The 22763-nt window shown below is 47.9% G+C and overlaps 1 protein-coding gene across 2 annotated transcripts in view; it reads left to right on the top strand.

The window, feature by feature from the left end:
* STK10 (serine/threonine kinase 10) overlaps window positions 1–22763 on the top strand; it is a 144869-nt gene that overhangs the window by 38692 nt on the left and 83414 nt on the right. For both annotated transcript variants that reach the window (XR_010157046.1, XM_016954200.4), the window contains exon 3: window positions 22305–22353. Coding sequence is in view for 1 of the 2 variants with exons in the window: in XM_016954200.4 (XP_016809689.3) it covers window positions 22305–22353 (49 nt within the window). In the remaining variant the exon portion in view is untranslated. The remainder of the gene's footprint in view (window positions 1–22304; window positions 22354–22763) is intronic.

Below are 22763 nucleotides of genomic sequence, written 5' to 3'. Positions count from 1 at the left end.
CAGTTCTGAAGTCTGGATCTGTGGTCACCTGGCCTGGGGCAGCCCTTTTTGGCAGTTTTGGGTGCCAGAACCCTTTCCATTTGCTGTGGGGACCTGCTCTTCCTCGGGCTCCCTGGCACTCACCAACCCCTGCCCTCTCTCTGGATTGGGTCTTTGGGGCACCCGGTTGTTGGGACACACACACACACACACACACACAGACACGAGCACTTTGTAAAGCACTTTAAAGTCTGCACAGGCTCTGCAGCCCTGGAGGTGGGTGTATTATTACTGTATCAGCATGCCCATTTTACAGAGGGGACAGATACCCTAAGGCTCAGGGAGGGAAAGTGGGGGAGAAGGCTGGCAGCTCCTTGGCCTAGAGGGTGAATCAGGAGGCAGGGGGTGGTAACAAAAGGAAGGAGGCAGCAACATGATGATGTGGATAGTTGGCCTCATCAGGAATGTTTTCTGTGCTAGGCCTGTGCCGGGTGGGCTGTTTCCTGACTATCTCACCAAATCCTCACAGTTCTGTGGGATTGAGTTTTGTTTGTTTGCTTTTGTATTGCTCTGTCACCCAGGCTGGAGTGGAGTGGCATGATCTCAGCTCACTGCAACCTCTGCCTCCCAGGCTCAAGCAATCCTCCCTCCTTAGCCTCCCAAGTAGCTGGGATTACAAGCATGTGCCACCACACCCAGACAATTTTTGTATTTTTTGTAGAGACAGGGCTGGTCTCCAACTACTGGACTCAAGCGATTTGCCTGCCTCCGCCTCCCAAAGTGCTGGGATTATAGGCGTGAGCCACCACGCCTGGCTCGGGATTGAGATGTTGTCACCCCCATTTTACAGATGTGAAGACCAAGGGTTAGAACGGTGGAGTGGAGAGGCTCGTCCCACATGTCAGAGCCAGGCTCCAGCCCAGGTCTGCCTAGCTCCAAAGCCTTCTCTCCTGCCCCCTGGAATGCCCCTCTCTGGGTGCCAGGCTCTGGGCATCATGGGAACAGTTCAAAGGATGCAATCTGTGACCCCCACCCTTCCACTTGAGGAGCCATCGTCCGGCAGAATGTTTTTTGGCAGGGCTTGGTGGTGAGGAGGCCTGTGCCGGGGGACCTGTCCAGCTGCTCCCTTGGGCAATGACCCTCTGGGTGCAGTTGGTGGCCCAGAGCAGATGGAGCTGTGAAGCAGCAGGTGGATAACTGAGGGCTTTGCTGGGATCCCGCCGTTGGAATAGCCGGCCTGGGCTGTCTATCTCACATGCAGAGGAGCAAGGGTGATTGTCATTCCAGGATTCGCCCACCATGTCACCAAGCATGTCCATGTAGCCCTTCCTGTCAGGTCAGTGCACCATCTGACCTTGTCCTTCCCCTGCATTAGTACTCTCCGGGCACCTCCCAGCCCTGCTTCCCTCCGCCCCCCACCCTGTCACTCACACCCTCATTCCTTCAGTTGATCATGCACAGAGTGGGATTGGAATCTGCCTGCACCCTGTCCTGCTGTGTGACCCCGGACACGCCTCTTCGTGCTTCTGAGCTCCAGGCTCCTCATCTGGACGTTGGGGATGATAGTGCTGACCACCACAGTGTGTCCAGGGTTGGAAACCCAGCTGGCAGACAGTAGCAGTGTAGGAGGGTCCCAGTCCTGCTTGTGGCTTTCATGGTGTGACTCCAAGCCAGGCATCTTAACTAGCAGGACAGGCGTGTTGCTCATAGTCCACATCAGCCAACAGATGTGTGAACCACGCCCACAGGCTACGCAGATGGCAGGTGTGATACGATCACATGTATATTGGTTTTCATCCGCAATTCCTGGCTCATAACTCCCATAGCCCTTATTACAATGTTTTGTTATCATGTTGGGTGAGTTAGGCCTCAGGAGCAGGCCCCAGGAAACAGAGTCTCTCTCTCTGACCTTCTCCTGTCCTCCTGTCACCTGCCTAAGGCAGGACTCTAAATCTGATTGTGGGTCAAGAGACTGATTCCAGAGGGGTCTTATAGGAAGGAATACCACACAGAGAGGCCAAGAAAAGTCTGAGGCTGGGCACAGTGGCTCATGCCTGTAATCCCAGCACTTTGGGAGGCCGAGGCGGGCAGATCACGAGGTCAGAAGTTCGAGACCACCCTGGCCAATATGGTGAAACCCCATCTCTACTGAAAATACAAAAAGATTAGCTGGGCATGGTGACATGTGCCTGTGGTCCCAGCTATTCAGGAGGCTGAGGCAGGAGAATGGCGTGAACCCGGGAGGCAGAGGTTGCAGTGAGCCGAGATTGTGCCACTGCCCTCCAGCCTGGAAGACAGAGCAAGAATCTGTCTCAAAAAAAAAAAAAAAAAAAAAAACCACAAAGAAAGAAAGCCTGAGCAGCAGGCCTCGCTGGGTTTAGACTGTGCACTTTTTTTTCCAGTCACGTCTCTGTACACGGTTGTCAGTCATGCCTGTGTAATGATGTCTTCATAAAATCCCAAGAGGATAGGGTTCAGGGAACCTCTGGACAGCTGACCAGGTGGAGCTTCCTGGAGGGTGGTGTACCCAGGGAGGGCATGGAAGCCCTATGCCCCTTCCCCCAGCCTCACCATACACATCCCTTCATCTGTATCTTTTGTAATATCTTCTATAATGAATCAGTAAACATAAGTAAATGTTTCCATGAGTTCTGTGAGTCAGTTCCAGCAAATTAACCAAATTCAAAGCAGGGGTCGTGGGTACCCCAACTGGAAGCCAGTATCTCAGAAGGTCCAGAGGCCTCGACGTGCAACTGGTATGTGGGGTGGAGGGCGCAGTCTCGGGGCCTGAGCCCTCAGCCTGTGAGATCTGACGCTGTCTCCCGGTAGATAGTGTCGGAATTGAATCGGAATACACACAGCTGGTGTCCACTGCGTGTGTGTGGGGAAAACCCCCACATTTGGTCACAGATGTCTTCTGTGTTGATGATTGTGGTGTGAGAACAGAGGAAAAACAAGGTTTGAAAGTTATTCCTCAACAGCAAGCCTTTTGTACTATTTGAATTGGTGTGGCCCTTTATATATCCACACCTTTCATATAAGAATCCAGACATCTGACTTGGCCCCACGGGCCCTGTTCCCTCGCAGGCTCTGTGCGCCAGGCTGGGTGTGGCTGCCCCTCTACATAGGTACATGCTCCCTGGTTTGTCCTACCCCGGCCAGGTGACCGCTCTGGATTCATGCTCCTTCCTGGTATTATGAGATAGGAGCAGATGATTCCAGTGCTGTGGGAAGGAGCGTGGAGACAAAGGAGGTGCAGGGGGCTGTGGGGCTGTGTTCTGTTTTCCTTGTGTTTCTTGAGCTGCTTCCTTCTTCCTGGCCTCGGGAGTGGGTTGTCTCTGGTGGAACCTTTAGCAGTTGCAGCTGTCGTGGCCTCTGTCCCCGTCATGATAACACCTACCTGTGTCTGGCATTCCACATGCATGATCTCATGTGATTGGCCTCCCACCTCCCTCGGGTAGACAGAGTAGCAATGATTCACTCAGTCATTCATTCATTCACCAACACATGCTTCCCCGGGGAGCACCGGCTGTGGGCCCGGCAGTTTAGGTGCTGGGGCACAGACACGAAGGCCTGCCCTCTGGAAATTTACATTCTACAGGGGGCAGGAGGAGGGGGAGGCAGACAACAGACAATAAAAGTAAGGCGTATAGTATGTGAGTTGCTGACGTGAGTTGGTGACGTGTGCTGTGGACAACAGATGGACGCCACACAGTGTGTGTGTGTGCGCAGTGTTTTACTGTCCTGTGGGAGGTGTGAGCTTGCCCAGGACACCTGTTGTTTCTCCAGCCTTGCACGGGGCAGGCGCTGGTGCAGGGCTGTCTCTATGGATGGTGATTTCGGTTTCCAGCATGGACACAGCATGAACATGCTACTAATGGCTGTGCTGTACTCACTGGACACCAGGTTCTGAGCTACAGGCTTTCCCTGTGTGATCCTATGTGATCACAACCAGGGAGGCAGCCTCTACCATCACCCCCACTTTACAGATGAGCATACTGAGGCTGGGATCTCCGAAGTTACTTGTCCCAAGGTCATTCTGTTAGTGTCCGGCCATAATTGGGACCCAGGTGTGTCTGGTTCCAGAGTGGAAACCCAGTGCTCACCTTGGTTCACGTGGGAGCTTTGGTTCTTTGGAGACATATGTCCCTTGAATAATGAATCCGGGAAGGCTGGGGGTTGCCCTTAGGGAAGTGGTTCTTCCCTGGCTTTCTGAGCAGGCTCTGAGCGGGCCAGCACGTGCTCTGCCTGCAGTGGCCACTGCCCCACACTGCCCCCCTTCTCTTGGTTTGAGTCCTACCTGTCCCTCAAGGACCAACTCAAAGGTTACAAAACCTTTAGCAATTTGAGTTGAATGTGCCGCCTTCCAACAGCTGGTGTGCTTTTCCCTGTCCCTTCTTACCCTTGTCCTGGGATTTGTGAGTCCATCTCCTGACCTCCTCCCTGGGGGTCACTTCCCTCAGGGCAGGGGCATGGGCCTGGCTCCTTCCCCTTTGTGTCCAGCACTGTCCTTAGCAGAGCTGGCTTTAGAGAACAGTGGCCAGAGAGACAGACGGTCAAATGGATGAAAAATGTCCCTGCAGACACAGAACTGCCTTTGTCTCTCCGCTAGGGCTGAAGTCCGGTTAGCATCTGCACAGAGTCTGATCTTAGCCCTGATCTTGGCATTTCTGGAAGATGGGATGGACTCAAGCTCAGGGGACTTTGACCCCAGAGCCAGTGCTTGCAACCTGTGGGCCAGATAGTACCCAAGGGAGTTAGGCCCCCTGAAATTGAGTCGCCTCGGTTCCATCCTGAGGTGCCTTGGGACTTGGACACGCGTAGTTAGGTGTGCAACCACCTGAGTCTCCTCATCTGTAAAAGGGGGTGGGGGGTATCTAAGTCATCCCTTAGATGTTCCCTCCCCTTTGCCTCGGCAGGACTCCCTCCACCCGGCCCCATGGCACGTACACGCTTAGGAACCTCAAGGTCACTCCCTCTGTTCCAGATGCCCTTGCCCATGGGTGAACTCAGTTCACCCTGCTCAAGGGCAGTCCTAATTCCTTCCCCAGGCTTCCTTCGAATGTGGTGGGTGAGGCTGGGGGTGGAGGAACACGCCTGGCCCAGCGTTCCTGGGAGGCCTGGGGGTGTAGGCTGCCTAGTCAGTGGCAGCATTGTTTGGCCTGGAGCTCAGAGATGGGGAGATTCTGGGACTCCACCCACAGCAGCTGGCTGCTGATATGCTGAGGACATTTCTGTGTTGACTGTTGCGTTTTTTGGTGTCTGCCTCCAGGGACTTGCTTCTCAGGCGCAGGCCTTGGTTGTATAACTTTTGTCTTCTGTGCTGTATTGGAGAGGCTAGGAGGTTCCCAGCACCCAGCACCGCCCCACTGACAGCATCTCTCAGTGCAGGGAGGCCTGGGGGGCTGATGGTCATGCCTACCTCTGCTTCCGCAGGAAGAAACAAGCCTAGAGAGGGAAAGCAGCTTGCCTGTGGCTACACAGCTAGGCTGTCCGTGTGTCTTGGAGTCAGACTGACCTTGGTCTATACTCTGGTTCTGTCACTTACTAGCTGAGTGGCTTTGGGGAAGCCCCTTCCCCACCAAACCTCAGTTTCCCCATCTGTAAAACAGGAATATGTGTATTGCTCATGAAATTAAGTGAAGGAATGCTTATCAAACACTTAGCGCCATGCCATGGATGCACTAGCGGCTCAGTAATGGCAGCCATCATCTCTTCTGTCTTGGTTGGCAGTAGAGGGAGGGACTGGCTTGCCTTTGTCCTGCTTCGTTTGCACAATCTGGCTGTCATCTCTGTTAGCCATCTTTTGGCTGTTCTGCCCCTGATTTCTGGGCATGTTAAGGCTACTGAATTTTTTCATTCATGTTTATTCATTCATTTATTCAACAAACACTTATGATGATGTACTAGGTCCTGGGCTTTGATATTGGATCGTATGAAGGGAATTTTTTTAGGCGTAAACTGCTTCTTCAAGGATAAAGTGACTTCGGTCACTTTGAACCTACATAGTCCATGTTGCAAATGACCTTATCGCTGTTGAGAGCTTCATTTTCCAGATGGGAAAACAGCGGAGGCTCAGAGCAGGAAAGAGGTCAGGACAGCCCCGCAGAAGGACGGTGGCAGACCCAGGACCATGTCCACATCTCCTGGCTGTGGCTTATTTAATTTGAGTTCTAGGAGTTTTGCTAACATTTATTTATTGAGCACCTTTGTGTACCCAGGACATGCTCTTGGCCTCAGGAAAGCCCAGGGAGGTGAGGGGATCCAGGCCCAGAGCACGGTGTGGTCACTGCGTGTTGATGCCTCACCTCTGGAGTCAAAGTGCCTTAATTTTCTTTCTTTCTTTTTTGTTTCTTTCTTTCTTTCTTTCTTTCTTTTTTTGAGACAGTGTCTTGCTGTGTTGCTTAGCCTGGAGTGCAGTGGCACGATCTCGGCTCACTGCAGCCTCTGCCTCCCGGTTCAAGCTATTCTCCTGCCTCTGCCTCCCGAGTAGCTGGGATTATAGACATGTGCCACCACACCTGGCTGACTTTTGTATTTTTACTAGAGACAGGGTTTGGCCTTGTTGCCCAGGCTCGTCTTAAACTCCTGAACTAGTGAACCACTGCGCCTAGCACTCGGTTTTTTCTTGAGGACAGCTGGGGCTGTGACAGTGCTAACCCAATTCCTGCTGGTCCTACTGCCTATACGCTGTAAAAGTTAATGTCTAAACCCTGTGGGTGGTCCAGGCTCACCCTTATCTGGGCTGGGACATCCTGGCTTCCTTATCTCTGGTGAGCAAGCTCACTTGGTATGTGTGTGCTGACCAGTAGGGCCCAGAGAGGGCTGGAGCAAAGAAGCAGAGGGGCCTTTCCCCCCACCCACCCAGGGGCTGTGACCCAGCCCGTCTGTGGCTTCCTCCTTAAGGCATGAGGAGGGATGGGGTGCTTAGATCTCTGCCACTTATCTGTGACCTTAATCTTCCTGAGCCTCAGTTTCCCCATATGTAAAATGGGAATACAATAATACCTAGTGCTGGTAATACTCGATAACATTTATCAAGCATTGACTTACTGTGTACCAGGCAATGTCTTTTGTTCTGACATACATTATCCTACTTAATCCTCACAATAAATCTTATGAGGTCCAGGCATTTTTTAGGATACCTACCTCAAATAGTGAGTGTGAGATAATCCATGGAAAGCACTTAGCATACGGCCCGGCAGAGTAAGCTCTCAAATTGCATTAGGTGTCGTAGATAGGGATACCGAGGCTGGCCCAGGTTAAACTGCTAACTGCCTGCCTTGTGGGGATTTTGAGGACATGATGTAAAACCGTAGAACACCTGCACACGTCGGATTTTCTTTGTGCGCATTACTTAGAAGGGTGGAAATCAGCTTGGCACAGCACTTTGGTGTCAATATTTATTCCCAGAGGGTTGGTCTGGTGGAGAAGAGAGATTTTAAAATCCTAGCTCTGTCAGTCCTAAGCAATATTGAGCTGATTCCTAATTTGCACAGCTCTAAAGACATTTGTGTAGTAATCAGTCCCACGGCAACTCTAAGTGGACACTGGGCCAAGAAGGCAAATAATTACTTAAATTGAGGTGTGCAGGTCTAATGCTGGGTGTGTGACGTGTGCTGTCTCATTTATCCCCGCCTGGCAGGTGGAGATAACCATCCAGACCCATAGATTGGCCTCCTGAATGTGAACTCCCAGGAGATGGAAACTGTTTTTTCACTGCTGTATTCCCAGTGGCTAAAACAATGCCTGGTACAGGGCAGGTGCCTGATAAATTTATGAATGAATGGACGAGTTACCTTAGAGGTGTTGCGGCCTGCCAGGATCCCGTAGCAAGGCCCCAACCCTTACACGGCACCACGACAGCTGCTCGATCTAAACTGATGGGGGTCATGGAACACAGGTGTCCAGTTTCCTTTGGCCCTCGGCCAGAGAAGAAAGCCGGCAATTACAGGCTGCTGTGACATCCCCCATCAGACACCCTCTGAGAGCGCATATAGGCTGAGGTTGCCAGGGAAACAAGGAGTTCCTGGGTGCAGAGACCACACCTCTGACAAGAGGGCCCAGATAGAGCAGGCACCTCCCTTACCAGAGTGTATTACCTGTATCTAAGCCCATGCAGGACCACCTTATTTTTCTCTCTTTTAAATTTTTTTTTTTTTTTTTTTTTTTTGAGACAGGGTCTGGCTCTGACACACAGGCTGGAGTGTATGTAGTGGCACAATCGGCTCACTGCAACCTCTGATTCCTGGGCACAAGCCATCCTCCCACGTCAGCCTCCTGAGTAGCTGGGACCACAGGCACGCACCACTATGCCTGGCTAATTTTTTTTTGTATTTTTTGTAGATACGAGGTCTCACTTTGTTGCCCAGGCTGGTCTCGAACTCCTGAGCTCAAGCAATCTTCTCGCCTCGGCCTCCCAAAGTGCTGGGATTACAGGCATGAGCCACCGCGCCTGGCCCTAAATTGTATTTTCTTGTGATAAGAACACTTAGCGTGAGACTACCCTTTAAACACATTGTAACGTGTACAGCACATTGGTACAGACCATAGCTATAGCGTTGTCCAACAGATCTCCAGAGCTTATTCATCTGGCTTAACTGAAACTTTATGCCCAGTAATGAGTAACTCCCCATTTCCTCTACCATCAGCCCGTGGCAGCCACCATTCCACTCTTGATTCTAGGATTTTGACTGTTTTACCAGATTCCTCACTTAAGTGGAATCTGCAGTACTTGCCTTTCCGTGACTGGCTTATTCCATGTAGCATAATGTCCTCAGGGTTCATCCATATTGTCTCACTTTGCGGAATTTCCTTCTTAAGGCAGAATAGGGATCCATTGTGTGTACATACTACATTTTCTTTATCCATTCATCTGTCAGTGGACATTTAGGTTGTTTCTACATCTCGGCTTTTATGAATAGTGCTGCGATGAACATGGGGGTGCAGGTATCTCTTCAGGATCCTGCTTTTAATGCTTTTGGACAAATACCCAGAAGTGGGATTGCTGGATCATATAGTAGTTCTATTTTTATTTTTATTATTTATTTATTTATTTTTGAGACAGAGTCTTGCTCAGTTGCCCAGGCTGGAGTGCAGTGGCACAATCTTGGCTCACTGCAACCTCCGTCTCCCGGATTCAAGTGATTCTCCTGCCTCAGCCTCCTGAGTAGCTGGGATTACAGGCGTGTGCCACCACACCAGGCTAATTTTTGTATTTTTAGTAGAGACGAGGTTTTGCCATGTTGGCCAGGCTGGTCTCAAACTCCTGACCCCAGGTGATCCACCTGCCTCGGCCTCCCAAAGTGACGGGATTACAGGCATGCACCACCACACCTGGCCAAGTAGTTCTGTTTTTAATCTTTGAGAAACTTCCATACTGTTTTCTATAGCAGCTGCACCGTTTTGTATACCCACCAACAGTGTGCAAGTGCTCCCTTCTCCACATCCTCATCAACACGTGTCATCTTTTGTCTTCTTGATGATAGTCATTTTTTCAGGTGTAAGATGATACATAGCTCACTGTGGTTTTGATTTGCCTTTCCGTGATGATTAGTGATGTTGAGCATCTTTTTATTTACCTGTTGGACATTTGTTTGTCGTCTTTGAAGAGGTGTCCAAGTCCTTCATTCATTTTTTAATTGGGATATTAGGGTTTTTTTTTTGCAATCGAGTTGCAGGAGTTCCTTATATATTTTGGAGATTAACCCCATGTTAAATATATGGTTTGCAAATATTTCTCTCCATTTTGTAGGCTGCCTTTTCATTCTACTGATTGTCTCCTTTGCTGTGCAGAACTTTTTAGTTTGATGTATCCCACTTGTTTATTTTTGGGGTTTTTTTTTTTTTTTTGGCTGTGCTTTTGGTGTAATATCCATGAAATCATTGCCAAGATCGATGTTAGGAAGCTTTTCCCCTATGATTTCTTCTAGGAGTTTTATGACACATTTATATGTGTCGTCTTTAATTTCTTTTGGCAACAATTTGTAGTTTTCAGTGCACAGGTCTTTTGCCTCCTTTTTTAAGTTTAACTTAAGTTTAAGTTTTTAAGTTTAACACTTCACTTTTTAATTCACTTTGAGTTGGTTTTTGTATATGGTGTAAGGTAGGGCTCCAGCTTCTCTCTCTTTCATGTATATCCAGTTTTCCCAGCTCCATTTATCAAAAAGACTGTTCCTTCCTTACTGATTGGTCTTGTTGGCATCCTTGCCAAAACCCATTTGATTATATATGTGAAGGTTTTATTTCTGGACTCCCTCTCTCTTTTCTTTTTTTTTTTTTTTCCAGAGATGGGGTCTCACTACATTGCCCAGGCTGGTCTTGAATTCCTGGACTCAAGCAGTCCTCTCACCTCCCAAGGTGCTGAGATTACAAGTGTGAGCCACCATGCCCAGCCTTATTTCTGGACTCTATTCTGTTCTCTTGATCGATATGTCTGTCTTTATGCCAGTACCACACCGTATTGGTTACTGCAGCATTGTAGTACATTTTGAAATCTGGAAGTGTGCGACCTTCACCTTTGTTTTTCTTTTTCAAAATTGTTTTGGCTATTTAGGGTCCCTTGAGATTCCATAATATTTTAGGATAGATTTTTCTATTTCTGTAAAAGATGCCATCAGGATTTAACAGGGATTACACTGAATCTGTAGATCATGTTGGGTAGTATTGACATCTTAACAATATTAAGTCTTCCGGTCCATAAACCTGGGATGTCTTCCATTTATATGTGTCATCTTTAATTTTTATTTTTTATTTTATTTTGAGACGGAGTCTTGCTCTGTCGCCCAGGCTGGAGTGCAGTGGTGTGATCTCAGCTCACTGCAAGCTCCGCCTCCCGAGTTCACACCATTCTCCTGCCTCAGCCTCCCGAGTAGCTGGGACTACAGGCACCTGCCACCACGTCTGGCTGATTTTTTGTATTTTTTTAGTAGAGACGGGGTTTCACTGTGTTAGCCAGGATGGTCTCGATCTCCTGACCTCGTGATCCGCCCACCTCGGCCTCCCAAAGTGCTGGGATTACAGGTGTGAGCCACTGCGCCCGGCCAGTCTTTAATTTTTTTTTGCAACAATTTATAGTTTTCAGTGCACAGGACTTTTGCCTCCTTTTAAAGTTTATTTCTTCTTAAGTTTTTAGGAATACTATATAAACATTCCTAAGTATATTTATTTTTTTGATGCTGTCGTAAATTGAATTTTTTGCTTATTCATTGTTAGTATGTAGAAACACAGTTGATTTTTGTGTGCTTATCTTATACCTGCAACTAAATGTGTTTATTAATTCTAACTTTCTTGCATAATTTTTAGCATTTTATACATATATGATTATGTTGTATACCAACAGAAATAATTTTATTGGCTGGGCGCAGTGGCTCACGCCTGTAATCCCAGCACTTTGGGAGGCCAAGGTGGGCGGATCACAAGGTCAAGAATTTAAGACCAGCCTGGCCAATATGGTGAAACCCCCTCTCTACTAAAAATACAAAAAAAATTAGCCAGGCGTGGTGGCACATGCCTGTAATTCCAGCTGCTCGGGAGGCTGAAGCAGGAGAATTGCTTGAACCCGGGAGGTGGAAGTTGCAGTGAGCCAAGATTGTGCCACTGCACTCCAGCCTGGGTGACAGAGTGAGACTCCATCTCAATAAAAAAAAAGAATAATAATTTTATTTCTCTTTTCCAATTTAGATGTCTTTTATTTCATTTTGTTGCCTAAGTGCACTGGCTAGGACTCCCAGTGCTATGTTGTATAGGAGTGGTGAGCATGGGCATTTTTGCCTTGTTCGTGGTCTTGGAGGAAAAGCTTTCAGTCTTTCACCATTAAGTGTGATGTTAACTGTGCATTTTTAATATGTGGCCTTTAATATATGGCTTTTTTTTTTTTTTTTTTTTTTGAGACAGAGTCTTGCTCTGTCGCCCAGGCTGGAGTGCAGTGGCGTGATCTTGGCTCACTGCAAGCTCCGCCTCCAGGTTCATGCCATTCTCCTGCCTCAGCCTCCCGAGTAGCTGGGACTACAGGCGCCCGCCAACACGCCCGGCTAATTTTTTTTTTTTTTGTATTTTTAGTAGAGATGGGATTTCACCGTGTTAGCCAGGATGGTCTCGACCTCCCGACCTTGTGATCTGCCCACCTCGGCCTCCCAAAGTGCTGAGATTACAGGCGTGAGCCACTGCGCCTGGCCCAATATATGGCCTTTTAATATATGACCTTTATATATGTTGAGGTTGTTTTCTTCTGTTTTGTTTGTTGAGTATTTCTCATGAAGTGGTGTTTAACTGTGCCAAATGCTTTTTCTGCTTTAATTGAGATGATCATGTGGTTTTTTATCTCCTTTTATTGTGTTAATGTGGTATATTACATTGATAGATTTTTGTATGTTGAGCCATCCTTACATTCCAGGAATAAATCCCACTTGGTCATGGTGTAATCTCTCTTTTAATATTTGAATATGATTTGCAAGTATTTTGTTGAGTATCTTTGCATCAGTATGTCAGAGGCATTCAAACCAGAGTGACTTCATCTTGAATAGGGGCTGGGTAAAATGAGGCTGAGACCTGCTGGGCCACATTCTCAAGAGGTTAGGTATTCTTAGCCCTAAGACGTTTATAGTTAAGGGAACAGAAACAGACCCAGGATATAACAGACCCAGGAACTGTCCTGATGTCCTTATACCTTAAGAACAAAAACATTCCTAGGTTTAAAATAAGTCTCACTTAAAAGATAATAATATATGAACAGTGAGAACACGTGGACACTGGGAGGGGAACATCACACACCGGGGCCTGTTGGGGGGTGGGGGGCTAGGGGAGGGATAGCATTAGGAGAAATATTTAATGTAGATGATGGGTCGATGGGTGCAGCAAACCATCATGGCACGTGTATACCTATGTAACAAACCTGCATGTTCTGCACGTGTATCCCAGAACTTAAAGTATAAAAAAAAATAATAAAGGCTCTTGTGAAAGACAGTAGTTACACAAAGATTAGCAATCCTTTATCACAAACCCTTGTAGTAGAGTACATCTCCTCCATGATTTTTGTTATATATAAGCAAGCATTGTACCTAGATGGGCACGTTCCTCCTCTTATTTTTTGGAATGCCATGCTCTGCCTATTGGAATAGCTATTCTTTCACTTCTTTACTTTATTTATTTATTTATTTGTTTTGAGACGGAGTCTTGCTCTGTCACCCAGGCTGGAGTGCAGTGGCGCGATCTCGGCTCACTGCAAGCTCCGCCTCCTGGGTTCACGCCATTCTCCTGCCTCAGCCTCCCGAGTAGCTGGGACTACAGGTGCCTGCCACCAAGCCCAGCTAAGTTTTTGTATTTTTAATAGAGATGGGGTTTCACCATGTTGGCCAGGCTGGTCTTGAACTCCTGACCTCATGTGATCCACCCGCCTCAGCCTTCCAAAGTGCTGGGATGACAGGCATGAGCCACCGTGCCCAGCCTGTGTGGAGGTTTTAAATTACTGTTCATTCTCCTTAGAAGTTACATCTATTCAGGTCTTCTATTTCTTCATGATTCAGGCTTGCCAGGTTGTGTTTCTAGGAATTTTTCTATTTCATCTAGTTTATCCAATTTGTTGTCATACAGTTGTTCATAGTACTCTCTGATAGTCCTTTCTGTCAAATCAGTAGTAATGTGTCCCCTCTTTCATTTCTGATTGTAGTAATTTGAGGGTTTTTTTCTTTTTCTTTTTCTTTCTTTTGCTTATTTATTTATTTATTTTGAGACAGAGTCTCACTCTGTTGCCTAGGCTGGAGTGCAGTGGTGTGATCTCGGCTCACTGCAACCTCCGCCTCCTGGGTTCAAGTGATTCTCATACCTCAGCCACCCAAGTAGCTGGGATTACAGGCGTGCGCCACCAAGCCTGGTAAATTTTTGTATTTTTAGTAGAGACAGGGTTTCTCTATGTTGGCCAGGCTGGGCTCGAATGCTTGACCTCAGGTGATCCACCCTCCTCGGCCTCCCAAAGTGCTGGGATTACAGGCATGAGCCACCGTGCCTGGCCATAATTTGAGTTTTTATTTTAGTCTGTTTATCTAATGAACATATTTTAAAAATTCCTTTGGATCTATATGTAGGAGGGAATTGCCATTTGGATCAATGGTAATGCTACGTTTAACATATTGAGGAACTGCCGGACTCTCCCAAAGTGCCTGGACTCCACATTTTACATTACCACCATCAGTGTATGAAGGTTCTGATTTCTCCATATTCCTGCCAACACTTACTGTTGTTTATCTTTTGTTTTTTGAGATGGAGTCTCACTCTGTCTCCCAGGCTGGAGTGCAGTGACCTGATCTTGGCTCACTGCAACCTCCGACTCCTGGGTTCAAATGATTCTTTTGTCTCAGCCTCCTAAGTAACTGGGACTACAGGTGTGCGCCACCACACCTGGCTAATTTTTGTATTTTTATTAGAGACAGGGTTTCACTATGTTGGCCAGGCTGTCTCGAACTCCTGACCCCAGGTGATCCACACACCTCAGCCTCCCAAAGTGCTGGGATTACAGACGTGAGCCACTGTGCCCGGCCTTGTTCATGTTTTTAATTCTGAGCATTCTAGCATGTGTGAAGTGGTATCTCATTTTGGTTTTGATTAGTGTTTCCCTAATGACTAGTAATGTTGAGCATCTTTTCATATGCTTAGTGGCCATTTGTACATCTTCTTTGGAAAAACATCTATTCAAATCTTTTGCCTATTTTAAGATTGGGTTATTTGCTCTTTTATTGTTGAGTGCTATGAGTTCTTTATGTATTCTGGATATTAGTCCTTTATCAGATATATGATTTGCAAATATTTTCCATTTGTGGGTTACTTTTTCTTTTTTTTTTGAGATAGAGTCTTGTTCTTTCTCCCAGGCTGGCATGCAGTGTCACAATCATTGCACACTGCATTCTCGACCTCCCAAGCTCAAACGATCCTTCCACCTCAGCCCCCCAAGTATCTGGGACCACAGGTGTGTGCCACCATGCCCCGCTAATTAAAATTTTTTTCCTTTTTTTTTTTTTGTAAAGATGAGGTCTCCCTATGTTGCCTAGGCTGGTCTCAAACTCCTGGGCTCAAGTGATCCTCCCACCTCAGCCTCCCAGAATGCTGAGAGCGTGAACTATTGCATCCAGCCTTTACTTTCTTGATACTGTCCTTTGATGCACAAATATGTTTAATGTTTATGAAGTTCAGTGTATCTATTTTTTCTTTGGTTGCTTGTGCTTTTGGTGTCATTTTTATCCATCTGTTCTTTTACTAACCCCCATATACCCTTTGACACATATTTAGAGGTCCTCAAAATTTTTATTTAAAGATGGGAGGATATGGAAATATTTTTTTAAAAAACACTCATTGAAACAGACTGCAGTACTGTCTTTAATAATGAAGATCCCCAAAGCTTCTGTGTGAATACTCAGGGCTTCTCAAACCATCTCTTGGCAAAGGCTGATGATGATCATACATCCTACCAAAGCCCCTCACTCTTTGGTTTGAGGCAAGAGAAAAAGGAACACTGGTGATGAAATTTAGGATAACAAGGAGCATAAAAGAGGCAGTACTTCTGCCAGTTTGCCCCCAAGTTTCTCTACCAACATCTTACAGTGCCTTTTGTTAAGGGGAGGAGAGATGTGGTCCCAGGGTCCAGGCCTCTTGCTCTTATAAATTCCCATTGAGCAGTAGTTCTCAAAGTGTGACCAGGGGTCCAGCAACAGCAGCAGCATCTGAGCACTTGTTGGAAACCAGATTCTTGGACCTTGCTTCAGACCCACTGAATCAGAAGCTCTGGAGTGGGACCCAGTGATCTGTTTTAACAAGCACTCTGCTGAACGTTCAAGTTGGAGAGCCGTTGGTATAGCATTTTCAGCTGGTACAACCTGGAGTCTGCCACCTGGAGAGTGTGGTTACTCATCATCTCCTGCCAAGTGTGGGATCAGGTACTTTTGGTAACAAGTGACAGCAAACCTTAAACTAACCTACTAAACAGCTGCAGAAATTAATTCGTTTGCATATTCTGCCTAAAAAGTCAGTAGGGAGCAGGCTTGTTCTCCGTTTTCCTGTGATTCTCTCTGTCTTCCTCTGTGTATTAGCTTTGTCTTCACACCCACTTCTCTCGTGGTTGCAACATGATTTCCTGCAACCATCAGAGTTGTGTGCTTCCTAATTAGCTCCAGAGTGAGACGACATGGCATTCCACACCATCCAGCACAACTCACCAGCTTAGCTCTGATGACACCAGCCCTGAGTCAGGGCAAGAGGCAGAAAATTTTCCTGACTGGCTTAGCACCCTGCTTCTACCCCTCCCTTGCAGGGGATGAGTAGGTCCTACCCAGTTCTCATGGCTATTTCACAAAGGGGAAGGAAGACATGCTGTATGTGGAGGGGGAGGTAGCCATGGTGCCCAGGACATCAGGACTCATGAAATGGCCTCTTCGCTGTTTGTCCCCAACCCACTGTTTTTTCCTTAATAATGCATCTAGAGGGATCTTTCCAAAGCAAAAGCCTGTCTACAACACCCCTTGCTTAAACCCTTTGGTGTATCTCCCCAGACACACACACACACACACGCACACACAGCTCTCCAGATTAGGTTCATACTTTGAGATGTTCAAGTTCTAGTTCTAATTGACCTCCAGCCTGCTGGATTCCCATCCTTTGGAACCCCATGGAATGCTCCGCCCTTACCCGCTTCCACGCTTTTCCCTGCTGCCCCACCTCTGCTTCTGTGTTCTGCCAGGAATGCCTTTACCCTTCCCCACGTGGTAAATTCACCCTTCAAAACTCAGCCTGGATATCTGCTCCCTCTGGGATAGCTCTAAGGCAGGTTAATGACCGCGTCCACAGGCTTCTGGGTTACACAGTCACCGTGTGCCTGCGCCACTCATTTCTACATCTCCCTCAGCTGGTGATCTTGGGGCAGGGACCTGTTTGATTCTCCCTGGGTCCTCAGTCCCCAGGCTTGCCACGCACTAGGAGCTCAGATAGTGTTTGTTGATCACATACTACTTTTGTGGCCCCTACTGTTGCCTAGCAAAGTAGGGCCCCTGGTAGACACTCAGTTTATAATGATCAATGCATTAAACTGACCACAAATCTCAGTTCTTCAGGTCCTAGGAAAACCGTGAGCCACCTGCAAATATAGGCTGCTTATGCCCTTGACAGGTTCAGGGAATCCGTCCTTTTAGCACTGGAGCAGTTTCACTTTGGACTTGATGAGGGCTTAGAGGCCTTTAGCTTTCCGATCCTGAGGAGCCTCCCTTTATCCAGGAAGCAGGGGACTGGACCACTGGGACCTTCATCATGGGTGGGCACGGATTCCCCATCTCAATCAGAAGAATAGCTGTATCTGTAGCAGTAGGTTATTCTAGGCCAGTTCTTTCCATTAAAAAAAACTAAAGCCCCTAGGTTGAATTAAAAAAATTTAAAAAATTAAAAATTTAAAAGTCATGTTTATTTCTAATATACAATTTGATAACACATATTTATTGAATCTAATACATAAAAGTACAAACTACCTGTAATCCTCCTATGGGTTTTGTGCTTCCAGTCTTTTTTCTAAGCATGCATATGTAGTAATTTCCTAAAGCATTGAGATTATTATTTTATTCATATTTATTACCATCGTCTCAGTGCATTTTATGCTGCTATAACAGAATACCTGACACTGGGTAATTTGTAAACAATAGAAATTTATCTAGCTCATGGCTCTGGAGGCTGGGAAGTCCAAGGTTGAGGGCCCTGCATCTGGCGAGGGCCTTCTTGCCATCATGGAAGGTGGAAAGAGCAAGAGGGCATGCAGGAGAGAGCCAGCAACTGAACTCACAGCCTCTAGCCCTTTTATAATCAGCACTAATTCATTCATGAGGGTGGAGCCCTCATGGTCTAAACACCTCCCATTACTGTTGGTCCCACCTCCCGACACTGTTACATTGGGGATTAAGTTTCCAACACATGCCTTTTGGGAGATACATTCAACTATTATTTTATCTGTTACTGTTGAGACTATTGTTTTATTAATTAAACCCCATGTATTTCTGCAAAAAGCCCTGATAAGTTTATAATACCAGTCCCCTGTAGCCCTCCTGCCACTGATAAGCTGAAGGTAAAAATGTTAAGACCCAGATACTAAAAAAAGCAAGTAAGGCCTGGGAGTCAAACCAAAGCTGAGGAACTTAACCCAGAGCTTCCCAGCAGCCAAGGCAAAAAAATAAATAAATAAAAGGGAAGCTCAAGGGGTTGTGGAGCTCTTGAACTAAAGAAGAGGAAGCAAGCCAGGTTGTCAGAATGCACGAGCTTTCCTAGTGCTGACCTCTGGAGAGGGCACAGGGACGTTGTGTAAGAGTGTTGTGTAAGGGACAGTTTCACTGAAAGATGCAGGAACTGCCTGGGTTTGGTCACTTCTCATACTGACTCTTAAGAATAGCTGATGACAGGCCAGGCGCGGTGGCTCACGCCTGTAATCCCAGCACTTTGGGAGGCTGAGGCGGGCGGATCACGAGGTCAGGAGATCGAGACCATCCTGGCTAACACGGTGAAACCCTGCCTCTACCAAAAAATACAAAAAATTAGCCGGACGTGGTGGCGGGCGCCTGTAGTCCCAGCTACTCGGGAGGCTGAGGCAGGAGAATGGCGTGAACCCGGGAGGCGGAGCTTGCAGTGAGCCAAGATTGCGCCACTGCACTCCAGCCTGGGCAACAGAGTGAGACTCTGTCAAAAAAAAAAAAAAAAAAAAACAGCTGATGGCATGTCCATAAATTTTAGTTCTCAAAAATAAATAAATACATAAAGAAATTGTAGTTCTGGGAAGGCATTTCTTTGTTTTGTTTTGTTTTCCCTAGGAATCAGACTGAGAGGAAGGCATATTTTTGTAGGAATCCTAAGTGACGTGACCTAAGCATGAAACTTACTGGTGATTTCATTTGGTAGAGATTTAACAAACACATATTAACTGTGTGGCTTTCGTGCTGTTCTTTCATGTAAGGAATCTCATTTAACTTTCTCAATGAAGTTGGAGGCAAGAGATGATTAGGCCATTTTACAGATGGGGAAATGGAGGCTCAGGGAGATTGACTTATCCAGGGTCACGTAGTCAATTAAGTGGCACACCAGGACTCGACCCCAGGTTTACAACCTTTTCCTCTGTGTTGGCACCTTGTTGGAGAAGCGGGAAGTGTCTGACCTTGTTACATATCCACGGTGTATTAGGACTGGGTTTTTCGGTTTTTTTTTTTTGGAGACAGAGTCTTGCTCTGTCACCCAGACTGGAATGCCGTGGTGCGATCTCCGCTCACCGCAGCCTCCGCCTCCTGGGTTCAAGTGATTCTCCTGCCTCAGCCTCCCGAGTAGCTGGGATTACAGGCGCCCGCCACCATGCCTGGCTACTTTTTGTATTTTTAGTGGAGACGGGGTTTTGCCATTTTGGCCAGGCTGGTCTCGAACTCCTGACCTCAGGTGATCTGCCTGCCTCATCTTCCCAATATGCTGGGATTACAAGAGTGAGCCACTGCCCCCAGCCTAGGACTAGGTCTTTATAAGTACCACCTCATCTGTTCCTTACAGTAAATCCTAGAGCCACGTAATATTAGCCCATTTTACGGAGAGGATTGGCGGTTGTCCAAGGCCATACAGATAGTAGGTGTTAGGGAGGCTAACCAGGGGTTCCCAGCCAGGGTTTGGTGATGGAACTTCAGGATGTGCAAGGATTCAATAGAATGGCACAGGAACATTTCTGGGTGAGAGGGGAGAGGATGGCTTTCACAGAGCCTCAAAAAACCCAAACAAAAATAAATGAGAAAAACAGACCCATGAACTCAAGGAAAGAATCATAGTGACAGCTCACATAACTGAGTCCCAACCTGGGGCCAGGCACGTGTCAAGGCCTGGATGAGCTTATCATTCCCATGAGGGTTAGGGTGTATCATCCCCATCTCACAGGTCGCCCAGCTAGTAAGTGGCCTTGCATGGTCACTGAGTTTTGCTTCTTTTCCATCATCACCTCTTGTGGCTTCTTTTTTTTCTAGCAGTTAGTATAATTTTTCTTCCTCTTTCGTGGAGCTGAGAATTACTACAAGGCAGAATGATATGCTGTGCTTCAAAAGGTCATTGCCTGTTTCCAAGTCACCTCTGTCTGTTCCCTTGCCACTGGGAACAAGCTGGTTAGGTGATGGTTGGGTAAGAGGGAACAAATGAATGGACGAATGAATGAATGAACAAGTGGATGGAGGAAGTACCTCTTCCTTGGCGTTCGGTATCAGCATGCATGGATCCATTTCTGATGACTTTTATTCAAGGGTGACAGGTCACTGTAGTGTTAGAGAGAAGTCTTGGGGAAGCTGAGGTCAGGCCCGTTGTTGATGACCAGGCAGGACGAGAGTGACCCAGAAGGCCTCCTTCCTCCTCAGCAGGGAGTGGTGTGGAAGTGGGCCGTGCCGCCTTCCACAGCTCTCTGCCATGGCACACAGCCCTCCACAGCATGTGGCAAGCCTGGCAGGGCCTGGAATGGTTGCTACCCCTGGAACCTAGTATCTCTAGTATCCCTGGCCCACGTTAAAGTCCCCTGTTTTATCTGCTGTGGTTTCGTGCATCCCAGCTTATACCCCTAGTGTAGCCCAGCCGTGGGGTCCCAGTTCAGAGCAACAGCATCAGCAGCCCCATTTTACAGCTGAGGACACAGTCTCAGAGGATTGAAGTGACCTGTCCAAGGCCACACTAGTGAGCGGTGGACCTGGGCCATGAGCCCAGCCGTGACTGGCTCCAAAGCCACGCATCACCACATCCTCATAGGACCCACATGACCTCAGGGTCATATTTACATTGCCAGGAGGCCCCTGGAAGGTAAGCCACAAACTGGAGACCTCATCAAATTCCTGAGGCTGCTCCACCCTCCTCTGGCTGGAGAGCTGTCTCTGGTCCAGCTAGACCATGGCTGAGGGTTTCTTTCCTGTTTAGAGAGAGCGTGGGTCTTCTTGACTGCCCCACTCTCCAGGGCCTCTGCTGAGCTGGGTTGAAGGAACTTCACAACAAGCAGGGGCCAGGAGCTGGAAGCTAAGAGGTGATTCTGCCTGTCCTGAAGTTTGTGACGCCATCCCTCTTCCTCAACCACCTGTAGCCCTACTTTAAGAAAAAAGAGGTCAGGCAGGGTGGCTCACGCCTGTAATCCCAGCACTTTGGGAGGCCAGGGCGGGTGGATCACCTGAGGTCAGATGTTCGAGACCAGCCTGGCCAGCATGGTGAAACCCCATCTCTACTAAAAACACAAACATAAGCCAGGCGTGGTGGCAGGTGTCTTTAATCCCAGCTACTCAGGAGGCTGAGGCAGGAGAATCACTTGAACCCCAGAGGTGGAGCCAAGATTGCGCCATTGCACGCTAGCCTGGGTGACAAGAGCGAGACTCTGTCTAAAAAAAAAAAGAAAAGAAAGAAGAAAGAAAAGAAAAAGTATCTATGCAAAGAGCCCGGAGTGGGCCAGAAAGAGTGAGAATGGGAGTGAACCAGGGCTGGAAGAGCCTTTCTTTTTTTTTTTCTTTTTTTTTTTTTTTTGAGACGGAGTCTCCCTCTATTGTTCTATTACCCAGGCTGGAGTGCAGCGGGCGGATCACGAGGTCAGGAAGGACCTTTCTACTGTAATCGTCCTTTCTGCCCCTCCACTAGGCTGGAAGCCCCTTGAGGGCCCAGACCTGGTTGTTCTCCCAGGGCCTGCAGCCTGTCAGTGTGGAGTAGGTATATGATGAATGAATGAATGACCTGAGGGTTTGGAGCTCTGCTTCCAGTCCAGGAACAATCTCTGTGGCCTTGGTCAGTTACATCCCCTTTTTTGGCCTCAGTTTCTCCATCTGAGCTGATCTTCAAGGCCCTGATGTTCTGAGCCAGCAAGGTCCAGGGTTCTGGAAGATGGAGAGAGCCTGAGACAGGTGCTGGGATTCTGAGAGGACTTGGCCAGCTTGGCCGGGGGAAGGCATCCTGAGGTTCTTGGCTGTGGAGCATAGGAAACAGGGCAGCTGGCAGGTGGGCACCAGGCACATAGGCGGGAACGAGGAGGGAGGGTGTGGGCTTGGCTGAAGAGGCTGTTTGCTGAAGCTTCAGGTCTTCGTAGCAACTTAGTTTTCCTTCTTCAGAAAATGAAGCAGCCAAGCGGCTCCTCTGGATGTCAGAACCTCCAGTGAGGTTTGAGGCCCACTGGGGGAGGGGGACGGGCTCCCAAGGCAGGAGGAGGAAGGGCTGGAGAGCAGGCGCACCCAGGCATTGGGCACGGGTGGACCCTGCCCAATGGGCCTGTGGGGTTCCCGTCTCGACGGCTGGGCAGCCCCACTCATTGTCACTTTGCCCTGTGTTTTCTGCAGATCATGATTGAGTTCTGTCCAGGAGGAGCCGTGGACGCCATCATGCTGGGTGAGTCTTACTTGATTCTGTGCATTGCCGGGACCAGATGACTCGTTTGGAGTCCTAGGCCTGACTGCTGGACAGCTCTGTCTAGGACTGGGACCTCCACTCTCCCATTCCATCAGTTCCCATGACCTCTTTGAGCACCTCTCTACTATGTCTGCTTTTGGGAGCAGGGTGTGGGTTCTTTTTTTCTTTCTTTCTCTTTTTGAGACAGAGTCTTGCTCTGTTACCCAGGCTGGAATGCAGTGGTGCGATCTCAGCTCACTCACTGCAGCCTCCGCCTCCCGGGTTCAAATGACTCTCCTGCCTCAGCCTCCTGAGTAGCCTGGGATTACAGGTCCGTGCCACCACGCACGGCTTGTTTTTGTATTTTTAGTAGAGATGGAGGGGTTGGGTTCTTGAAGAGAATGCAGGAC

The sequence above is a fragment of the Pan troglodytes genome, chromosome 4 (assembly GCF_028858775.2).
Source record: "Pan troglodytes isolate AG18354 chromosome 4, NHGRI_mPanTro3-v2.0_pri, whole genome shotgun sequence".
NCBI classification, from domain to species: domain Eukaryota; kingdom Metazoa; phylum Chordata; class Mammalia; order Primates; family Hominidae; genus Pan; species Pan troglodytes.
This window is presented reverse-complemented; position numbering and strand designations above follow the sequence as displayed.